Below are 18568 nucleotides of genomic sequence, written 5' to 3'. Positions count from 1 at the left end.
GCGGTATTCCGCTGAACTCCAAACAGTTGTATTGTTCTGCTTTTCTGTCACTGGATCGAGATATGTCAGTTTCCCGACACAGGGAAAAGTGCAGGCTTTGGCTTCGTTGTTTCAGTTCCAAGCATCGCTGTCTGCCACAGATTCAAGATTGCTGTACACAGCTGATTGTCCTTTTGTTTGTGTCGTGGCAGTTTGGGGGTTCAGTCCTTGATGGAACGACAGTTTTCTTGCTGCGTGGTTTCCGATTTATATCTGGCACCAGCCTCGCTTTTCGCTAGAGTCAAGATATAAGTTCCCCCACACCCCCTCTCCCCAGTTTTTATGGGGGGTGTTTGTCCGTGGTGGAGGGACAGCGTGTTGTGCACCCTTCTTCCTCTGTGGTGGGCTCACACCGGTGTCTCAGCAACGAGAAAGTCTGGTTATCGGCGAAGAGACTTCTGCGAGCTGGAACTGGGATGGCCTTGACTCTTTGGACATCCACTGACCCGCTCTTGCTGAAGGTGGCGGCTGCAGTGCTGGTGGGTATGGTAAGAATCGGTGTTATTGTGGATAACCCTCGTCTTCGGCTCCGGACGAGGCAGAGGCTCCAGCTTCTGGTATCTCGGCAGGAAAAGATGGGCAGAGTGTAGAGTTGGTGAGGGTGGGCGTGAATTAAGTGGGATTGGGGTTGGTGAGGATAGTTGGTGATAGTGGGGGTGGGGACGGAGTAATTGGGGCAGAGGTTGGTAAGAGTGCTGGTGGTGGTGGTAGAGAGGATGGGGGGAGGTGACGGGAGGCAGAATTGTGGATGATGGTGGTTGTTTGAGAGGGGGGGGGGGTGGTGTTGTTAGACTTGACGGTGGGGAAGGGGGGGTGGGGTGACGCAGGTCGGATTGAGATTGTGAGGGGTGGTGGTGATGAGGCAGATAGGATTCGGTTTGGTAAGGTTATCAGGGTGCTGGGATTGGTAGGTGTGGTAGTGAGGGTGTAGGTGAGTTTACGTTGGATAGGGGTACGTAGAAGTGGTTGAGGTTTGGAGCGAGGTAGGTGGGAACGGTGTTGGTTGTAGTGGTGGTGGTGGTGAGGGTAGGGGTGAGGTAGGCTGGGTTAGGGTTAATCATGGTGGTTAAGGTTGGGGGGAGATCGGTGGGGTTGGGGGTGATGGGGTCAGAGTTGGTAAGGGTGGGGGTGAGATAGGTGGAGTTATGGGGGGTGGGGTCAGAGTTGGTAAGGGTGGTGGTGAGATAGGTGGAGTTATGGGTGACGGGGTCAGAGTTGGTAAGGGTGGGGGTGAGATAGGTGGGGTCGGAGTTAATAGGGCTGGTGAGAGTGGGGGTAAGGTAGGTGGCGTTTGGGTTGATAGGGGTGGGAAGTGTGGGGGTTAGATAGGTGCGGTTAGAGTTGATAGCGGTGGTGGTGGTGAGGGTAGTAGTAGTGCTGGGGATGCAAACCTCGTAAATAGTGCTGTAATGATCCCCTTCTTCAGTTCCAGACGAGACAGAAGAAGGTCCGGCCTTTCGTCTCCGAGCACAAAAAGGTGGTAGAGCAGCGGCAGAACGGGATGCTGCGGTGTTGTTGGGCGTGGGAGCATTGACATAGGTGGGAATCGGAATGGTAGTGGCGGCGGTGCTGGATGAAGCAACCTCGTCAATGGTGTGGTAATGGTCCTCTTGTTCGGTTCCAGTCGAGGCGGAAGTCCTGGGTTTTGGTGTCCGAGCACAGAATGGTGGTGGGGCGGTAGTTGAGCTGGGTATCTCGGCGTTGAGGGTGCGGGTGGGGTCGAGGTCTGGGAGCACAAGGGCGGTGGTGGCCAAGGCTGACGGATCTGTATGCACACATGTGGGAACGATAAGTTACGCGTATGAATGCGGGGTCTCTCTCTCTTTCTCTCTCTCTCGCTCACACACACACAAACACATGATCATCCATGTTTATTTCGATTTAATTTGCTGATGGCGTCTACGGTTGACGGAGTTATACGTAATTTGGCATTATATTTACAGAAAGTTTTTAATTTAAGAGATATAGTTATGTTGTAATTCGCTGCTACAGTTCTGGTGACATACAAAATGTTGTTTATCGCCCCTTATTCATATGGGGTTATGGCCTTAACGAATTAACCATCTGAATCTGAATCTCTCTCTGTCACTGACTGTCTCTGTCTGTCTGTCTGTATGTATGTCTCTCTCTGTCTCTGTCTCTCTCTCTCATATATCACCCTCCACCTCAGTAACAGCATGCAAAAGAACCTTAATGTCAAAGCAGGTGCTTCAACAGGACCATGAGAGCACTTTATTTACTCTTACCCCCATGTAGATGAATGATGTTTCCATCAGTGGCTGTGAAGTGACAGCGATCGTTGTTTGTGTTGACCCTCAATCTGTGGGAACCACGGTAACAAATGGTGAAGCACCATTATATATATATATATATATATATATATATATATATATATATATATATATATATATATATATAATCAATGAACGTCTAGTTGCACCGATTGTTTTCCATGAGAAAAATAAAACATGCATTCAGTTTTTTTATTCTAGCTGTTGTGATACGATTCTGTTTGAACACCCATGTACACGCGCACACATGCACAAACTCGCGCAAACTCTCACTCGACACCCCCCACCCCCTCCGCGCACGCACACAAAGCAAAATCATTAAAAAAAAAAAAAAAAATAAAAAAAAAAATCACACAGACACACACAAAATCGCGCATAAATAAATACATAGATACGAGAGCGCAAAGGGTTTGACACACAACAGTAGAAACCACAACAGTAATGACAAGTGAGACTGTTGACTGTGCATATGTTTACGTCAGTTAGTCTTAAGTTTGTGTATTTTATCATCTGAGACAGGGGTAATGCGCTATATAAGTCTGCATTTATTATCATTATTATTATTATTATAATTAATAATAATATAATGACAACGATTCAGTACCTCTTATGAACTCTTCGCTTTCTGCAGTAGCACAGGATCAGACCACAAGCACAAGCTATGTTGACGATGACACTGACGACAAGTCCGATGACAAGAGAGAGTTGGTTACCAGAACCGTCGTCGTCCTGAGCTGTGTTGTCAAGACAAAGGCATAATGTTATCCCAGAAGTTACCCCAGTCATTAACCGAGGCACCAGTCACTTTATCATAAGGTAACTGGTGCCATGGGTCGTGATTTCAATTTTCAGTTTCTCAAGGAGGCGTCACTGCGTTCGGACAAATCTATATACGCTACACCACATCTGCTAGCCAGATGCCTGACTAGTTGCATAACCCAATACGCTTAGTCAGGCCTTGAGTGCATGCATATATATACATTTGTGTACCTACCAGAGTGGATTGCTTTTTACATAATTTTGCCAGAGGACAAGACTTTTGTTGCCATGGGTTCTTTTTCAGTGCGCCAAGTGCGTGGTGCACATGGGACCTCATCTCATCCGAATGACTAGACGCTCGGTTCGATTTTCCAGTCAAACTTGGGAGAAACAGCCAGAGCGGGTTTCGAACACAGACCCTCACGGACAGGCAGATGACCTTCTTAACCATTCTGCCACCTTCCTCCCACATCTACATTACCCACAGCACCAGCCATAGTCTTATCGCAGATGTTAATCCTTACTCACGGAACCAGTCATCAACTTAACGTAGATGTTAATCCTTACTCACGGCATCAGTCATGACCTTATCGTAGATGTTAATCATTACTCACGGCATCAGTCATCACCTTATCGTAGATGTTAATCATTACTCACGACACAAGTCATCACCTTATAGTAAATGTTAATCATTACTCACGACACAAGTCATCAACTTATCGTAGTTGTTTATTAATCATTATTCACAGCATGATCAGTCATCACCTTATAGTAGATGTTAACCATTACTCACGACACAAGTCATCAACTTATCGTAGATGTTAATTAATCATTAGCCACGCATCAGACATCAATTTATGGTAGATGTTGATCATTACTCACGGCACAATTCATCACTTTATTGTAGATATTAAACATTTCTCAAGACACCAGTCATCGCCTTATTGTGGAGAGGACCAAATACACAGTCCAGATTTCACAAATCCTCAAGCTAGTTCATCAGATTCACGTTCTTGATGGCATCTACCCATCCACCACAGCGTTAAAACTTTTTTATTTGTCTATAATATATATTTTGCTGGGGTTTTTTTTCTCTGGTATATTTGACGTTCTCAGGATGCGATGTGTATCTATCCCCCTCCCCTTCTCTCTCTCACTTGCACTCACCCTGGAAATAGCCTATATGTCTGTCGTTAGTTCTATTTCAAATGATTTATTCGTAAACTTCCTCTATGTTGGGCGGGAAAAGTATGTAAACCGCTTGTTTAACTTATTCTAGTTACATTACTTTTCGTTACCTTCCACTCTCACTCTCTCTCTCTCTCTCTCTCTCATTCCTCTGATTAAATAAGTTTTCGTCTCTCTCCCTGTCTCTCTCTCTCTGCCTCTCTCTCTCTCATTCCTCTGATTAAATAAGTTTTCCCCTCTCTCTCTCTCTCTCTCTCTCATATAGCACAATACCCACCTCGCGCTCCGCGGGACGCAGATAGATCAGCATCAGTAACGTGATGGGTAGAGACGGGAGGACGGGTGGAAAGAGAGCGACAAGGTTGTCTCCGGTATTGAAGAGTGTCAATGCCAATCACCGCGGGTTCGAAGTTGCGCCGTCCTCTGATCTGGATCTGGACAAAGAGAACGCGTTGTCTGTCTCTGTTCCAGCATCGTCCTGTGTGTCTGTCGTCTACCTTTGTGTGCTGCGTCTGACTGTCTGTCTGTCTCTCTGAATGTGCTTGATTCTCCTTCTTCCCCCACCCCTCCCCTCGCTGTGTGTTTGGGTGTGTGGTTTTCTCCCTTATCTGCGTCTGTGTCTCGGTCTCTCCCCTAATGATGCTCTTACAAAGTTCACTGAGTGTATCAAAGTGCAGACTGTATGAAGAATTACGCGGGTATCTCTCAACAGTGATAAGAAAACAAAATGACTAATTTGCCGAAGAATGTGCTCTCTGTAAAAAGGAAAACGAGAAGACTGATACAGAAATCAAGTCTTACATTCAAAGCTGATTATAATACGAAATATGTTGTTACTAGACATGAATATAAATATCTATGTTGTAGATTCACCCAGAACATAGCAGACCTTAAAACCGTTGCAAGCTGGCAAGCCTGTTCTTTATTCCAGTGACCTCCCTTGCTAACCCTTGTATAGCAACAAACATCCCTTGCATAGCAACAAACATCCCTTGCATAGCATCAAACATCCCTTGCATAGCAACAAACATCCCTTGCATAGCAACAACCTACGCGAGTTACCTGCTGTAGTATACAAATCACATTCCTTCCCTCTCAATTTTAGAAATAAAACAACCCGACTTTTTTTTCTTTTTTTTTTAACAGAAAAAGCAAAAGTTACAACTTAATATACACGCTTCTAATATTTCCTGTTTATGGTGAAAACTGTTTGGAAAACGATCTCAAAGAACAAACTCAAATATGCGGCACTGAGGTGCTAAAAGCAAAAACAATAGCAGCTGTAACAGTGTGGACAATCTTGTAACGGAAGAGATATGACAAGCATTGTTTTCAGCCCCCAAAATGTGTGTCTTTTCAACAAAGCTCTGTCAATTACATATGTTCAGAAATGAAGCTTCCATTACCTTCTCTTCTTTTTTTTTTTTCTTTTTCCTTTTGTCTTTTATTTGCCAACGCTTCCCACATTGAAGGGATAAGCTGACATATGTATGATACCCTATTCTTTTCTCTGGCTCTAGTGTAATGCTAGAACCAAGTAGGGATGTTGTATGTCAGTTCCATTTGAAGTCCACGTGATGGAGAACTGGTATCAACTCTGCTCTTCCCAGGATTTCATGGGCTTGTGAAGATAGTTCCATACATTGGGATTGCCCTTGGCTGGGAAGATCGTCCCAATGGTTGTCTGAAGGACGTTTGCTGTACCGAAAAGCTCCCATATCCCCATCATATGATATGACCATAAGTTCATTCTAAAAGATCTGTCCGATTTTTTTCATTTGTCAAAGACCCTTCTGGGATACAGTCATCAGAGTACATCAAATGCGCTTTCCTAAAAGACTGATATTTGTCTCTTTCGCATGATTGCTGTCTTTCAGGTAACAGCCTCAGTTTAGTGCCAGATCGTGCACAATGCGAAGCCTGATTTCCTATGTTCAGCTTTGTGTCCATATGCACAAACCAAACCATAGGCTGGGAGACAGTTTACATTACCTTATACAGTGAACTGCTCACCAGACGTCTGGAGGCAGAAGCTGCATTGCTTACTTGTCTATCAGTAGTCATTCTCTGGGCTGCAATGCCTCGGAATGCATCTCATTTTCTCTAATTCTCAGCAGCTGACATTCCCATTTCAGACAAAAAGTATCAGAGGAAAATTATATATTGATTTAGTGACGTTATTATGATCGGTATTCTGTCAATCCTGTTACCCCCTTTGTCTATGTTGTTACTGTGAAAAATGATTATGAAAAAAAAAGCATTGTCGGTGCAAAGGGAGAGACCGATTTTGTCCTGTCACGGAAAGTGGTCTGGTTAGATTCAATAATAATAATATTTACACAGCGCTGAATCTTGTGCAGAGACAAATCAAAGCGCTTTCACACTAGTCATTCACACGTATGCATAACTCTAAAATTGGAGAAACTGAAGACAAGGAAGAGGCAGGGAAGGGAGGCTATTTTGGGAAGAGGTGGGTTTTAAGGCCAGACTTGAAAAAGCTGAGTGTGAAGACTTGACGAAGCGATAGAGGAAGTTCATTCCAATAGCAAGGTCCGGAGACAGAGAAAGAACGGCGGCCAACAGTTGAGTGTTTGAATCTGGGTATGCGTAAACAGAGTGGATTCGAAGCCGATCGTAGTGAAGGCAGCCACAGAGATAGGAAGGGGCAGATTTGTGAATATATTTATAACATGAGTGCTGATCTTGTACTTTATTCTGTGTGAGACAGGGAGCCAGTGGAGATGTTGCAAAAGAGGAGTGATGTGCTCAGATCTTTTCTTTCTGAGGACGAGTCGGGCAGCAGAGTTTTGTATGCGCTGAAGGGACTGAATGGATGAAGTAGGCAGACCAGACAATAGAGAGTAAGGCGAGAGAGAATGAGAGAAACGCCAAGTCTAAATGTTGCGTCAATGGACAGGTATTTCCGGATGGAACTGATGCGTCGCAATTGACAGTAGCAGAACTGACATGTCTGACTGATAAATTTTTGCATGGACAGTGTGTTGTCAAGGACAGCGCCGAGATTTGTCAATGAAGAATGAATGCACAAGACTGTAAATAAAGCAATGATTATCTGTGCTATTTGGACCAAAAGTTGGTAAGGGGACAGAGAGTAACAGCATAGATAAATCGCCTGTCAAAATAATTACTGCTCCCTTCAACAACGGCCCTTTTCAAAATGAATAGTACTTTAAACGATCTTTTAAAACCTCTTAAGGGTATAAATCAAATTCATCGCGAAGTACTGATACACATGTTAACAGAACTGACATGACAAAAAGAAAATCCTTACCCTCAGGGTTGATACGGTCAGTTAAACAAACAAAAAAATCAACAACCGAAATTACCGACACGAACTTCCTGCCATTTTAAAAAGGGTTAACGATGTCTCTATTACAGGAGCCGCTGTTTATGTTGAGGGGTCATTTATTGACTCACTTGTGTAAACAAAGTGAGTCTATGTTTTAACCCGGTCTCCGGTTGTCTGTGTGTGTGTGTGCGTGTGTGTGTGTGTGTGTGTGTGTGTGTGTGGTAAACTTTAACATTGACATTTTCTCTGCAAATACTTTGTTAGTTGACACCAAATTAGGCATTAAAATAGGAAAAAAATCAGTTCTTTCCAGTCATCTTGTTTAAAACAATATTGCAGCTCTGGGATGGGCACAAAAAAAAATAAAAAATGAAGCCTAATTATATGCAAACTGCATTTGCTGTTATATTTTTTGTATTCTCTAAACTTGACACTTTGATCTGATATTCTGACCCAACAAGAGCAGTCATTATTATCATTTTTTGTTCAAACAGGAACTTCTTTTGCTAAGCATGGAAGTTTTATTTATTTTGCAAACGTTTTGGTGCAGAGGTAGTAAAAACGGAAATTTACTCTGTAATTAATGCTAGGGGACTTAATTTGCTTTAAACTGATCTTTCTCATCTTAAACATTACATTTTGAAATTATAATCAATACATAAAAAAGCTTGGATTTTTTTTTTTTAAGTGTATCACAAGTGAGTCTTGTAGGCCTTGCCTCTCTTGTTCTCTATGGTATGAAGTATAATGTAACAGCACGGACAAACAGTCTGTGTACACACCTATGACGTCATTTCTTCACAGAACTATCAAGCAGATTTGCGGACTTTTTTTTTTTTTTTTTTTTTCTGTCATCTCAAGTTAAATGTAACAAATTGTTCTCCATAACATGCTGCATGTTGTCGGAAAAATAGAAATGTGTTGTTGTTTTTCAGGCATGAAAGGTAACAGCACGAACTTCGGGACAGGCTATTTTTGGTACCTCAGTGTGTTGTAGTTCCTGGGATATATTTCTATATCATGCAAACATTTACGACATTAGAGACTCCACGGATTGACATTGTGACTCAAACAATAAAACTGGGCGATGTAAAATGCCTGGGACACCATTTGCAGATATTTTTTTTTGAAAATGACCCTTCTACGATTGTTACATCTGACTTCTGTTCATCAGTTTCATTCTACATTTACGAGCAACGTGGCCACGCTTATGACAGAAACAACACACCCAGTCTCTTTCAATAGACACTCAGGATTGTAGCAGTCACTTTGAGCATCATTCAATTTGAAGAACTTGTGTGAAGTTTTCTGCCTCTCCACCAAATTCACTTTGGCTTTGGGCCCATTTCCACTCTCTGCATTAGTTGCACTTTTTGTTGTTGTTGTTGTAAATCTGCTGCCCTTTGTGTCGCCATTTCCATAGCTGTAGCAGCATCTGGTGCATTCTGAAAATTCAAGTAATTGATGGCAAGCAGGCGTCTGAACACGATCGTCATTGATGCTGCAGACCGGCCAGTCTCACACCATCTGTTTGATCGTCTCTCCAAAATTGCAGTGCTGTGCTATGCTACGTAACTGGGTGACTTTTCATCGAGCTTTGTCAGGTGGGGACAGGTTAATAAAGCAGATAAGACAGTCATAGCATACGTACCTTGAAATTATTCCCTCTTATGATAGGGACGTACGCAGTGCGCCATCCAAGATCACCATATGATTCGACACCCCAGAGATAACGAACGTCATCGGTGTCTATCTGGAATACATCGAGTTCATTGGGTTGTTGCTGTGAGTCGACGACAGGTGTGAGTAAGTACTCGAAGATAAGGCAGTGGGCTGTGTCGCCCACCGTACAATTCTCTCTCGTCATCAGCTGCCCATCTTTTCTGTCCTCCAGTATCCGAGCGTACGAGGGACCTGGAATGAATTTTAACAGACGTTTTAGCTTCCTTTTTTTTTCTCTCTCCCCAGACTTTATTATTTATTCACCGCTTTTCTTCATTCATTCTTTCTTTATTATTTGTGATTGTGCTGCACACCAAAATTAAATAGTGCCCAAGACAAAAGGTCTTTAACATCAATTTTCCATAAGCGTTCATATATGGGCACCTTTTTCTGTTAACTGCTATGAATAATATGTCCAGCGAATGTAGTGTGTGTGTGTGTGTGTGTGTGTGTGACGCAGCACGCGAAAACCCACCGATTCTTAGCTGCACACAAAAACAAGTTGTTAGGGTCAAAATCATGAAGATCGGGATTTTTATATATATTGTATCTTCGAAGTCTTGTCTTTGCCGTCGGTGAGTGTCTTTGCGCAAAACACCCTGGAACTGTGGTATTTTCAATGTTTTCACGTGCATGCCTGTCAAAACCATGTAGAAAAATATTGTCTCTTTTGCCCTATTTCAGTTGCATGCTGAAAGCAACGAAGACGGGGAAACTCCATTCTGCGAAGTAATAAATGTGAATGGAAATAAGCAGTGAACAGGCATTAATCGTCTCCCTTAGACCTTCTGAATCGAGATATATGAATGTAGTCAGTTTTCAACGGTTTTACTGGCTACCTACTGAAAGTTGCGACTTTAGCCTGGTCCCATCGATTCTTCGAATTTAGCCAAGTTTCCGACTCAGAGTCGAGAAGAAAATTATTGAAAGTTCAGGCTTTCTGTGGAATGCTTTAATTGATGTTGTTTCATTCTGTGGTGTGTGTGACTCACACAAAAATAATCAAAGGACCTATGTGTTCATAAAATCAACGCAACGTGAAGTGAGGCTTCTTCGAAAACATCAACTGCTAAGCGGCTCGCAGCAATTCACAACGAATCCCAACAGTTAGATTGTGAAGTGAAAGCATGACGTATTGCATACATGAACTGTGACTCTATCTGAACATATACAGGCAATATGCATTTGACACTTTCCTCGTTTGGCTACAAATAGCTATGTAAGTAGGTTACCCTTCACACACTGGCCGTATCACTGTAACTGCAGATCTGAATGTTGTCCTTTGAGCAATACTTCTGATTTCCAAACAGTCAGTGTGTTGTTGTATTAAGTATGTTATTCGTTTCAGACACTTTGCTTAATAGATTTAACATTTAACATGTGATTTGATCACAGTAAAACCAGATAACCGTGACCGGCAAATAACTTAAAATGTTTTGAAGACAAATATAAGATTTGTATCCAGAGACAACTGAATGGAAGTATGTGTTGCAAGCATGTACTGTCATGCTATCTGAACATTTTGAGGCTCATAGATCTACCAGCGCTTTCTTCAAGTGGCTAACCTTGGTCTTGAAATTAGATCACTACACGCACTGACTACATTACGGTGACTACTGTTCTAAACAGTGTGTTTGTTTATCGCACTACCTGTGACCATTCACACAAATACTGTGCTGCACTTGATCAGTATTAGTTATATTCATAAATACTCTGATTTCCTGGAATCTAATTGAATTTGTGTTTAAAGTATATCAGCCGCACGTCAGGACATTAATTAAATCTCTAATAAGGTCACAGCAAGATGCGATGGCTTTGACCAGCAAATCCATAATTAGTCCAGGAAGATATCTCTAATACCTGAACAACAACATATATTTTATTAGGTCGTGGTAACTGCGAATAATCATGCTATTGTAACTACCGATACAGATATTTTATAATGTGGGAAATACAGTAAGACCGTTCTCGTTTCAAATCATATTTGCTATGGTACTAAAAAGCACAAAAAAATGAATGTTAACACAGTCGTCGGAGTTTAAAAACTTGTAAATCTGCTTTTGTCCTGTTCTTCCAGATTGTGCTCTAGTAATTGATTTTGACTGTAAACGACTGATCCAATAACACACTTACATGATCAGATATATGACTGGCTGGCACAATCTCATAACAAAAGTTACAAAAGTGACTAGTCCATTCCAATCACAGCACCATACCGGTTGCTGTATGCTTGCATCTACCATTAGGACACCAGGTCATATCACAAAGATTGTAAAGGAGATCTGTAGGAGAGACTGTATGGCTCTGAACAAGTGTTAAGGTGGGGTTGTTGGACGTTGATTCAGTCATCACTCTCACGAGGCATCAAATGGCAATGGAAAAGGAGGGATAATGAGAGTTTGGGGTCAGGGTGGGAAGACGGTTTCTTGAGATGAAATCGCACATGCATGTCATCAGATGTGTGGTCACAAAGTACATAATGTGCACTATATAAAGCCAGATAAACAATTTTGATTGTTTCAGCTTGACTGAAAAACTAAGACAAAGTTACTGAAAAACCCTTCTCGGCTGTTTGGGGTTGTCTCTTTCCAACTCGGCAGTGTTTAGTCTTTGTGTCAATCCCTGCCATATGTACACTAGTTGGTCTAGCAGCATTAATTTTGCACTTATCTCTGCACACCACTGTGCAGGAGCAGTGAATCAGGTTCACATAATTTTTTTTTTTTTTTTTTTTTTGCTTTTGTAGAATGGTCCACAAGGGTATTTCCATCTCCTTTTTGCAATCCCCGCCGTTCTACCTCCAGATGTAAGCACTCTCGGATAAACTGCTCTCTGTGTGTGCCGTTGCTGTGTGCTGCAAACGAAACGATCCTATCTTCAACACACCACATTCATCTTTATTTCATTGTTTTAAAATCACTGTTTAGATCTTTCAAAGTTTCAAACTTCCTCTATGTTTGTCGCTACTTTCCGGCTTTACTAACTTGTAAGAAAAATGTCAAAAGCAAGTTCTAGTGAAATATTTTCGGCAGTCACTACAGGCAAGTCCATTTCTTTCGACATTTTGTAATTGGCGGATGAAACGGGCATTTCCACTCCGAACAATACAAGATTTTCTTGTGTTCGCGAGCGTGCGGACTTGCCAACGGCCGTATGTGTGTTTTGTGTTTGTATGTGTGTGCACGCGCGCATACGTTCATGCGCACACTCACCATGTTTTTTTGTTGTTGTTGTTGTTTTTTTAAATATTTTTTTACACATACTGGGAAAACACATGCGCGCGAGAACACACACACACACTTTACCATCACGAACATACACAAACATACTATACACACAAACGTTCATAAACTGCATACGCACACGTGGGCACACACACTTACACACGGGCACACACGCGCACATAAACATGCGAGCATGCACAAAACACACAAACGCGCACACATATGTACATGTGCGCGCACACGCACTAACGCACTCTTACTCCCTCCACCACTTTCACACAGGATCTCCATCCTTGTCAAGACGCTGGAGCTGTTGGTAATGCTGCTGACATTCAGTGGATTTGCGCTTCCAGGCCATAGAGACAAATCGAGTCTATGTTCCAGGCTGATTTCACGTCAGCTGATTATGTGATAGTACACATCATGACTGCAGTTAATAAGCGTTAGTTTGATCTGGATCTAAGCCGAAGTTATAAAGTTTCATGAATCGGCTTATAGGCGGGAAATATTTGAACATTCACTGTCGCTGTCGTCTCTCTTGTGGCTGTATAATCTGTATTGCATGACGTCACTCCTCCAATTGCCATTCTTGTCTTTGTTTGAGTACAGACAGAAAATAGAATTTTCCTGTGCCTTTGACATAAATTATCGAAATCTAAAATTCACTGGGAATCTGAATCATCCGACAAAACATTTATGTTTAGGAAAATTCTTGTTTTGAAGCTACAGGCAGACAAAATTGTGGGTTTTTCCATGAGCCTATTGTGGCTGAATAATATGTATTGTATGGCGTCACTCCTTTGCTTGCAATACTTGTCTTCGTTTGAGTTGCACAGAGAGAAAATACGAATTTTTCTGTGCCTTTTTCATATGGAAATTAAAAGTTTGTTCAGTTCTGAATCTTTTGACACCACATAAATATTCAGGACAATTCTTGTTTTTGAAATCACAGGCACACAAATATGTGTTTTTTTTCAAGAGTTGATTTCTCCATGTCTACTACTCCTGCACGCGAACATAGAAAAAAATCATAGAAAAAAGATATGACAGATAGATCCATTGTTTTTTCCTATCTTAATCTTTGATTTTTAAATTTTTAGAAGGCATACAAAAGTTTAAAGAATGATAAATTCCGACTTAAGCCATGTTTTCGCGTGCTGCGTGACACATATGGATGTATGTATATATAGAGAGAGAGACAGACTGACGGATCTTTCGACTTTGTAGTTATTTTCGAAGTCTGTCAAAAATGCTTTAAACAAGATCTAATAATGTTCTGTCTGCATTTATGTTAAATGTTTAGCTAACAGTATAATATAATCGACTATTCCATCCGTTTTTGTACTGTCATAATTTCCAAAAGGTATGAACTCTACGTTCAACGTTGAGCAGCTTGTTTCAGGTTGTTGAGCTCACGGTTATTTAATTGACGGAGATATGTATGGTAAAATCTAACATATGGTAATTGAGGATGAACTTGCTCTCTCTCCTGTCGACGTCACTATTATCATCGCCGCCGCCATCATAACCATCGTCGTTCATGTCAGCATTATTGTCATCGTCTTCATCGTTGTCGTAGTCATTATCATCAGCAGCAGCGTGACGTCGTTATAATCATTACCCCAATCAACGTAAGGCTGCTGCAACTTCTGATGAAGAATTGTTTTCACCAATTAGCCAATGTTGGATTTCGCCATGTTGTAGTCGGAACCTTCTTCTTTCTCTTCTCGTTATACATTACATCTGTTACATAGTACATCTCTTATTCACAATACCATTGTATCATATTTCACGTTGGTTAGGCTGCTTTTATCTCTCTGTCAGTCGTCCACTAAGTTTAGGAAGGTTCAGTGTGGATGACAAGACTACAATGAGGAAATCTCTTTTCAGCTTGACGTCATTCGCTGCTGACGTCATTCCAATCAGTTGTCGTCATTGTGACCTTGTCAGCAGACAACTATAACTTACCAGACAACTATAACTGACAGATAGTCCAACCTATATGCCATCTGTTAATCTATAAATGAATATTTCGCGCGCGCGCGCGTGCACACACACACACACACACACACGCTCGCTCAGGCCTATATTCGTGTATCGGGTCAAGCAGTATACCATATTACTGAAAACATCCTTCGTGGCCATGGCATAATACTGAAAACATCTTGTCATAACAACCCATTGCATCAAAAAAAAGGAATGTTGGATAGAAGCGTATTTGTTAAGAACAATACCTTTGTTGTGTATTTCAATTCATTTGTCGTGGAAATAACTAAGAAATATACACATAAAAATAATATCCATGACTGGCGCTGTTTTGAACTTGTAGAAAGCTTTTTTGTTTTCTTTTCTACTCACCAAAAGTCCAGCTAGACGTGTATGTCCATGCACAGTCTCTGATGCCATTGTTAAAGTCACAGGTGTCTGAGAGAAACAGAACGAAGTGATTCATTATGATACTTGAAGCATATCAGAAGACACTTAATGGAAGATAACATATGGATCTCAACATCAAGAAAGGCTTCATGGTCAATAATGCTTGGTGCACAGCAAAAAGAAGTCCCCATTATAATACCCAGGTCGGAATAGTTTCTGCAGTTTCGTATGGCAATAATGCAATGATTTGTGCAAAGGCTGTTGTTGTTGTTGTTGGTGGTGGTGGTGGTGGTGCTGCTGCTGCTGATGTATTTTCCAACAATTTATTATGAAGCGAGTAAAGGAACTATTTCGAGATACGGAAGATTTACACAATTGGGGAAGATTGCTATTTAATATAGTTCGGTATATTCTAATCATTAATGCAACATTTGATAACAAGGAAGTCCTTACAACTATGTTCAAAAAAGGGGGTCAAATAAAACGTCAACGTCAACAGAGCAGTATGATTGATGATAATGAGAGCGCAGACTGACACTTCCAAGACAAGGAGCTCGTGGCAACAAAGGTGTGTGTGCACACGCAAATAAACACACATGCACACGCACCCATAAAGCCAGGAGGCGGGCGCAATAGCCGAATGGTTAAAGCGTTGGACTTTCATCCTGAGGGTCCCGGGTTTGAATCTCGGTAACAGCGCATGGTGGGTTAAGGGTGGAGATTTTTCCGATCTCCCAGGTCAACACTTATGCAGACCTGCTAGTGCCTGAGCCCCCTCCGTGTGTACACGATTGCAGAAGATCAAATACGCGCGTTAAAGATCCTGTAATCCGTGTCAGCGTTCGGTGCGTCATGGAAACAAGAACATACCCAGCATGCATGCAGGAAACGAATGTTGAGCGCCCAGTGGCAGCTGTCAGTCGGTTCTACCCAGGCATGCAGCCTCCTGTGCAAATGACTCCGTGTTTGTAAAGCGCCTAGAGCATGGTTTCCGACCGAAGATAGGCGCTATATCACTATCCATATCATTATCATCATCATGAAAAAAAAAAAGCAAAAAAACAACAACATCAGTCAATAATATAGTAATCAGAACAGAAGGGGTGTGATTTGAGACTTTTTTTTTTAAATTTTTTATTTTTTTTTTTTTATAACTGAACTGGGAAATCCACACGGCGGAAACAGAAGGGCAGTATTTTGTTATTCATACATTTGACAGGCCAGTTCTCAGAAGTCATCAATGAAATAGTACGCTGGAGGTGAAATGCACAAGATTCATCACATGATATACCCACAGCACAGTACAAAGTAGCGATTGCAATCCATAGATTCCTATTAAAAGCAAACAACAAAAACGTTATCGACAACGATTGTCGAAACATATTCCAAAGATAACACAAACATATAATTTAGAACACAGACAGACAGACAGAGGTAGAGAGAGGCTGAGGCAGAGAGACGCACACACGGAGAAAATTCCGTTAAAAAATGAATGAAAACCATGTGCTTTTATGTTGAATGTAGAAGACGAACATTGAAATGTAATGTTACCTTCTCCTATCTGACACGATGTATCGATGAATTGTTGAGTGTACCTGCAATCAGTCAATCAATCAATCAATCAATCGTCGTCTCTGAATCTGTCTGTCTGCTTCTCCGTATTTGTCTCAGTCTCTCTGTCTGTCTCTATATGCCTCAGTATTGTATTTTCCCTCAAGCCTGTGTATTTGTCTCAGTCTCTCTGTCTGTCTCTATATGCCTCAGTATTGTATTTTCCCTCAAGCCTGTGTATTTGTCTCAGTCTCTCTGTCTGTCTCTATATGCCTGAATATTGCATTTTCCCTCAAGCCTGTGTATTTGTCTCAGTCTCTCTGTCTCTATATGCCTCAATATTGTATTTTCCCTCAAGCCTGTGTATTTGTCTCAGTCTCTCTGTCTGTCTCTATATGCCTGAATATTGCATTTTCCCTCAAGCCTGTGTATTTGTCTCAGTCTCTCTGTCTGTCTCTATATGCCTCAGTATTGTATTTTCCCTCAAGCATGATTAAGCATGTTGGGTTACGCTGCTCAGGCCAGACATCTTAGCAGATGTGGTGTAGCGTATATGGATTTGGCCGAACGCAGTGACGCCTCCTTGAGAAACTGAAACTAGAAAAAAAACTGTACCGCTCCTGTGTATTCATTATCTATCAATCAGTGTAATACAATAATAAAAATAATGGGGATGATGATAATAATAATGATGATGATAATAGTAAAAGTGCATTTCCATATAGAAGATGCTCAGTTGCGCTGTACAGTTTAAAATCCCAACGACAAAAACATTCATTTAAACATGAAAAGAAAAGAAAAAATCCATAAACCTATGCAGACATATTTCTGCTCAGTATGTTATTATCAATCATTGGTTTAACCAAGGTGTCAATTTTGTGTGTGAAAACTGTTGGGTCATCGCAACTCACTTTCCTCGGTGATTTTGATATCTCACTTTCACATGTTCCTCCTTTTCTATACATTTCAGATATACCCTACCCCCTTGAAATGTATACGAATATAAAATGCATCATATGTTGGCTTCATCTAGTTGTATTGTCGATACATACAATAAATAGACAGGCGTAATACGATCACGACACAATACGAAACTGGGGAATTAAACTCTTTTTTTTCCCCAAATGTCAGAAAGGTGCTTTTTGAAAATGGATTTGGATTCGTATGGAACAATTAGGGCGTCGGAAAAGATTAACTTGTAATTTTGGAGTTTAAAGATCGCATAATCGCATCATTCTAGAAAACTTGGCATTCTATAATGGAAAACAACGAACGATTTGCAGCCAGTGAGATATCTGTCATGTAGTCTCCAGTAAATGGTATGGGGTAGGTATGCCAAATAATTATTACGAACAGCGTGTAATTGCGAACGGTTCCTGTACCGGTTCACTTTGAAGCGTTCTCATCACACACCTCACAATTTAAAGTCTGTTTCGATCTTGTTAGATACATTAATGAATATCCATTTCCAAGAACCAGTCAAACATCGGCTAATTTCCGGCTGTTTCCGCACTCTTTCGTCTCATCGCACACCACTGCCGACCAAGTTCACAAACGTGCTCTCAAAATCCGAGAATCAAGCAAAGCAAGTGGCTTGAAGTTTGATACAGTTTAAGATAGCTGATTTGATTGAATACGTTGACTGCGTATTATCAGGGCTGGGAGAATTTAAGATAGCATGTTGGTGACAGATCAGAACGTCAGTTTTTACATGATGTCCAAAATAGTGTCGTTTGCAATTTGACCCCATGATATTTTGACGTAAGTTTATATGCGAATGCTGCTGCACAGTTACTGAACGCTCTCGAAGGGTGTGTGTGTGTGTGTGTGTGTGTGTTTAAATGCGTGTTTATGTGTAGGTGTGCATGTGTGATCAAAACTAAAAATACAACAGTCTGGTGCGATGTTCCAATAATATGTTATGTCTAATGAGTTCGCGATTTGGCATAACTACCATGCATACAAGGATTCTATGGCTCGTTTTCGAGTGAAGACGTTGAGTCTCTCGGCAAGTCAGCGTTGGTATGAAACTCGAACGCAACCGATAAGTAGTTATCCAATTTGTAATTTTTAAAAAAAGAAAAAGAAAAAAAGTATAGATAATGAAT

At 41.3% G+C, this 18568-nt stretch overlaps 1 protein-coding gene across 1 annotated transcript in view; it reads right to left on the bottom strand.

The window, feature by feature from the left end:
• Positions 1 to 864: 864 nt before the first annotated feature.
• The window catches only part of LOC143274859 (uncharacterized), a 20486-nt gene continuing 2782 nt past the window's right edge, over positions 865 to 18568 (bottom strand). The window contains exons 2-8 of the mRNA XM_076578818.1: positions 16461 to 16504; positions 14892 to 14957; positions 9239 to 9501; positions 4555 to 4711; positions 2935 to 3064; positions 2286 to 2359; positions 865 to 1804 (exon numbers count right to left, since the gene is read on the bottom strand). Of these exons, the coding sequence (XP_076434933.1) occupies positions 930 to 1804; positions 2286 to 2359; positions 2935 to 3064; positions 4555 to 4711; positions 9239 to 9501; positions 14892 to 14957; positions 16461 to 16504 (1609 nt within the window). The 3' untranslated portion in view covers positions 865 to 929. The remainder of the gene's footprint in view (positions 1805 to 2285; positions 2360 to 2934; positions 3065 to 4554; positions 4712 to 9238; positions 9502 to 14891; positions 14958 to 16460; positions 16505 to 18568) is intronic.

This window comes from Babylonia areolata, chromosome 29, assembly GCF_041734735.1.
Source record: "Babylonia areolata isolate BAREFJ2019XMU chromosome 29, ASM4173473v1, whole genome shotgun sequence".
NCBI classification, from domain to species: Eukaryota; Metazoa; Mollusca; class Gastropoda; order Neogastropoda; family Buccinidae; genus Babylonia; species Babylonia areolata.
Note: the sequence above shows the minus strand (reverse complement) of the source record. Positions and strands in the feature narration are given on the sequence as shown.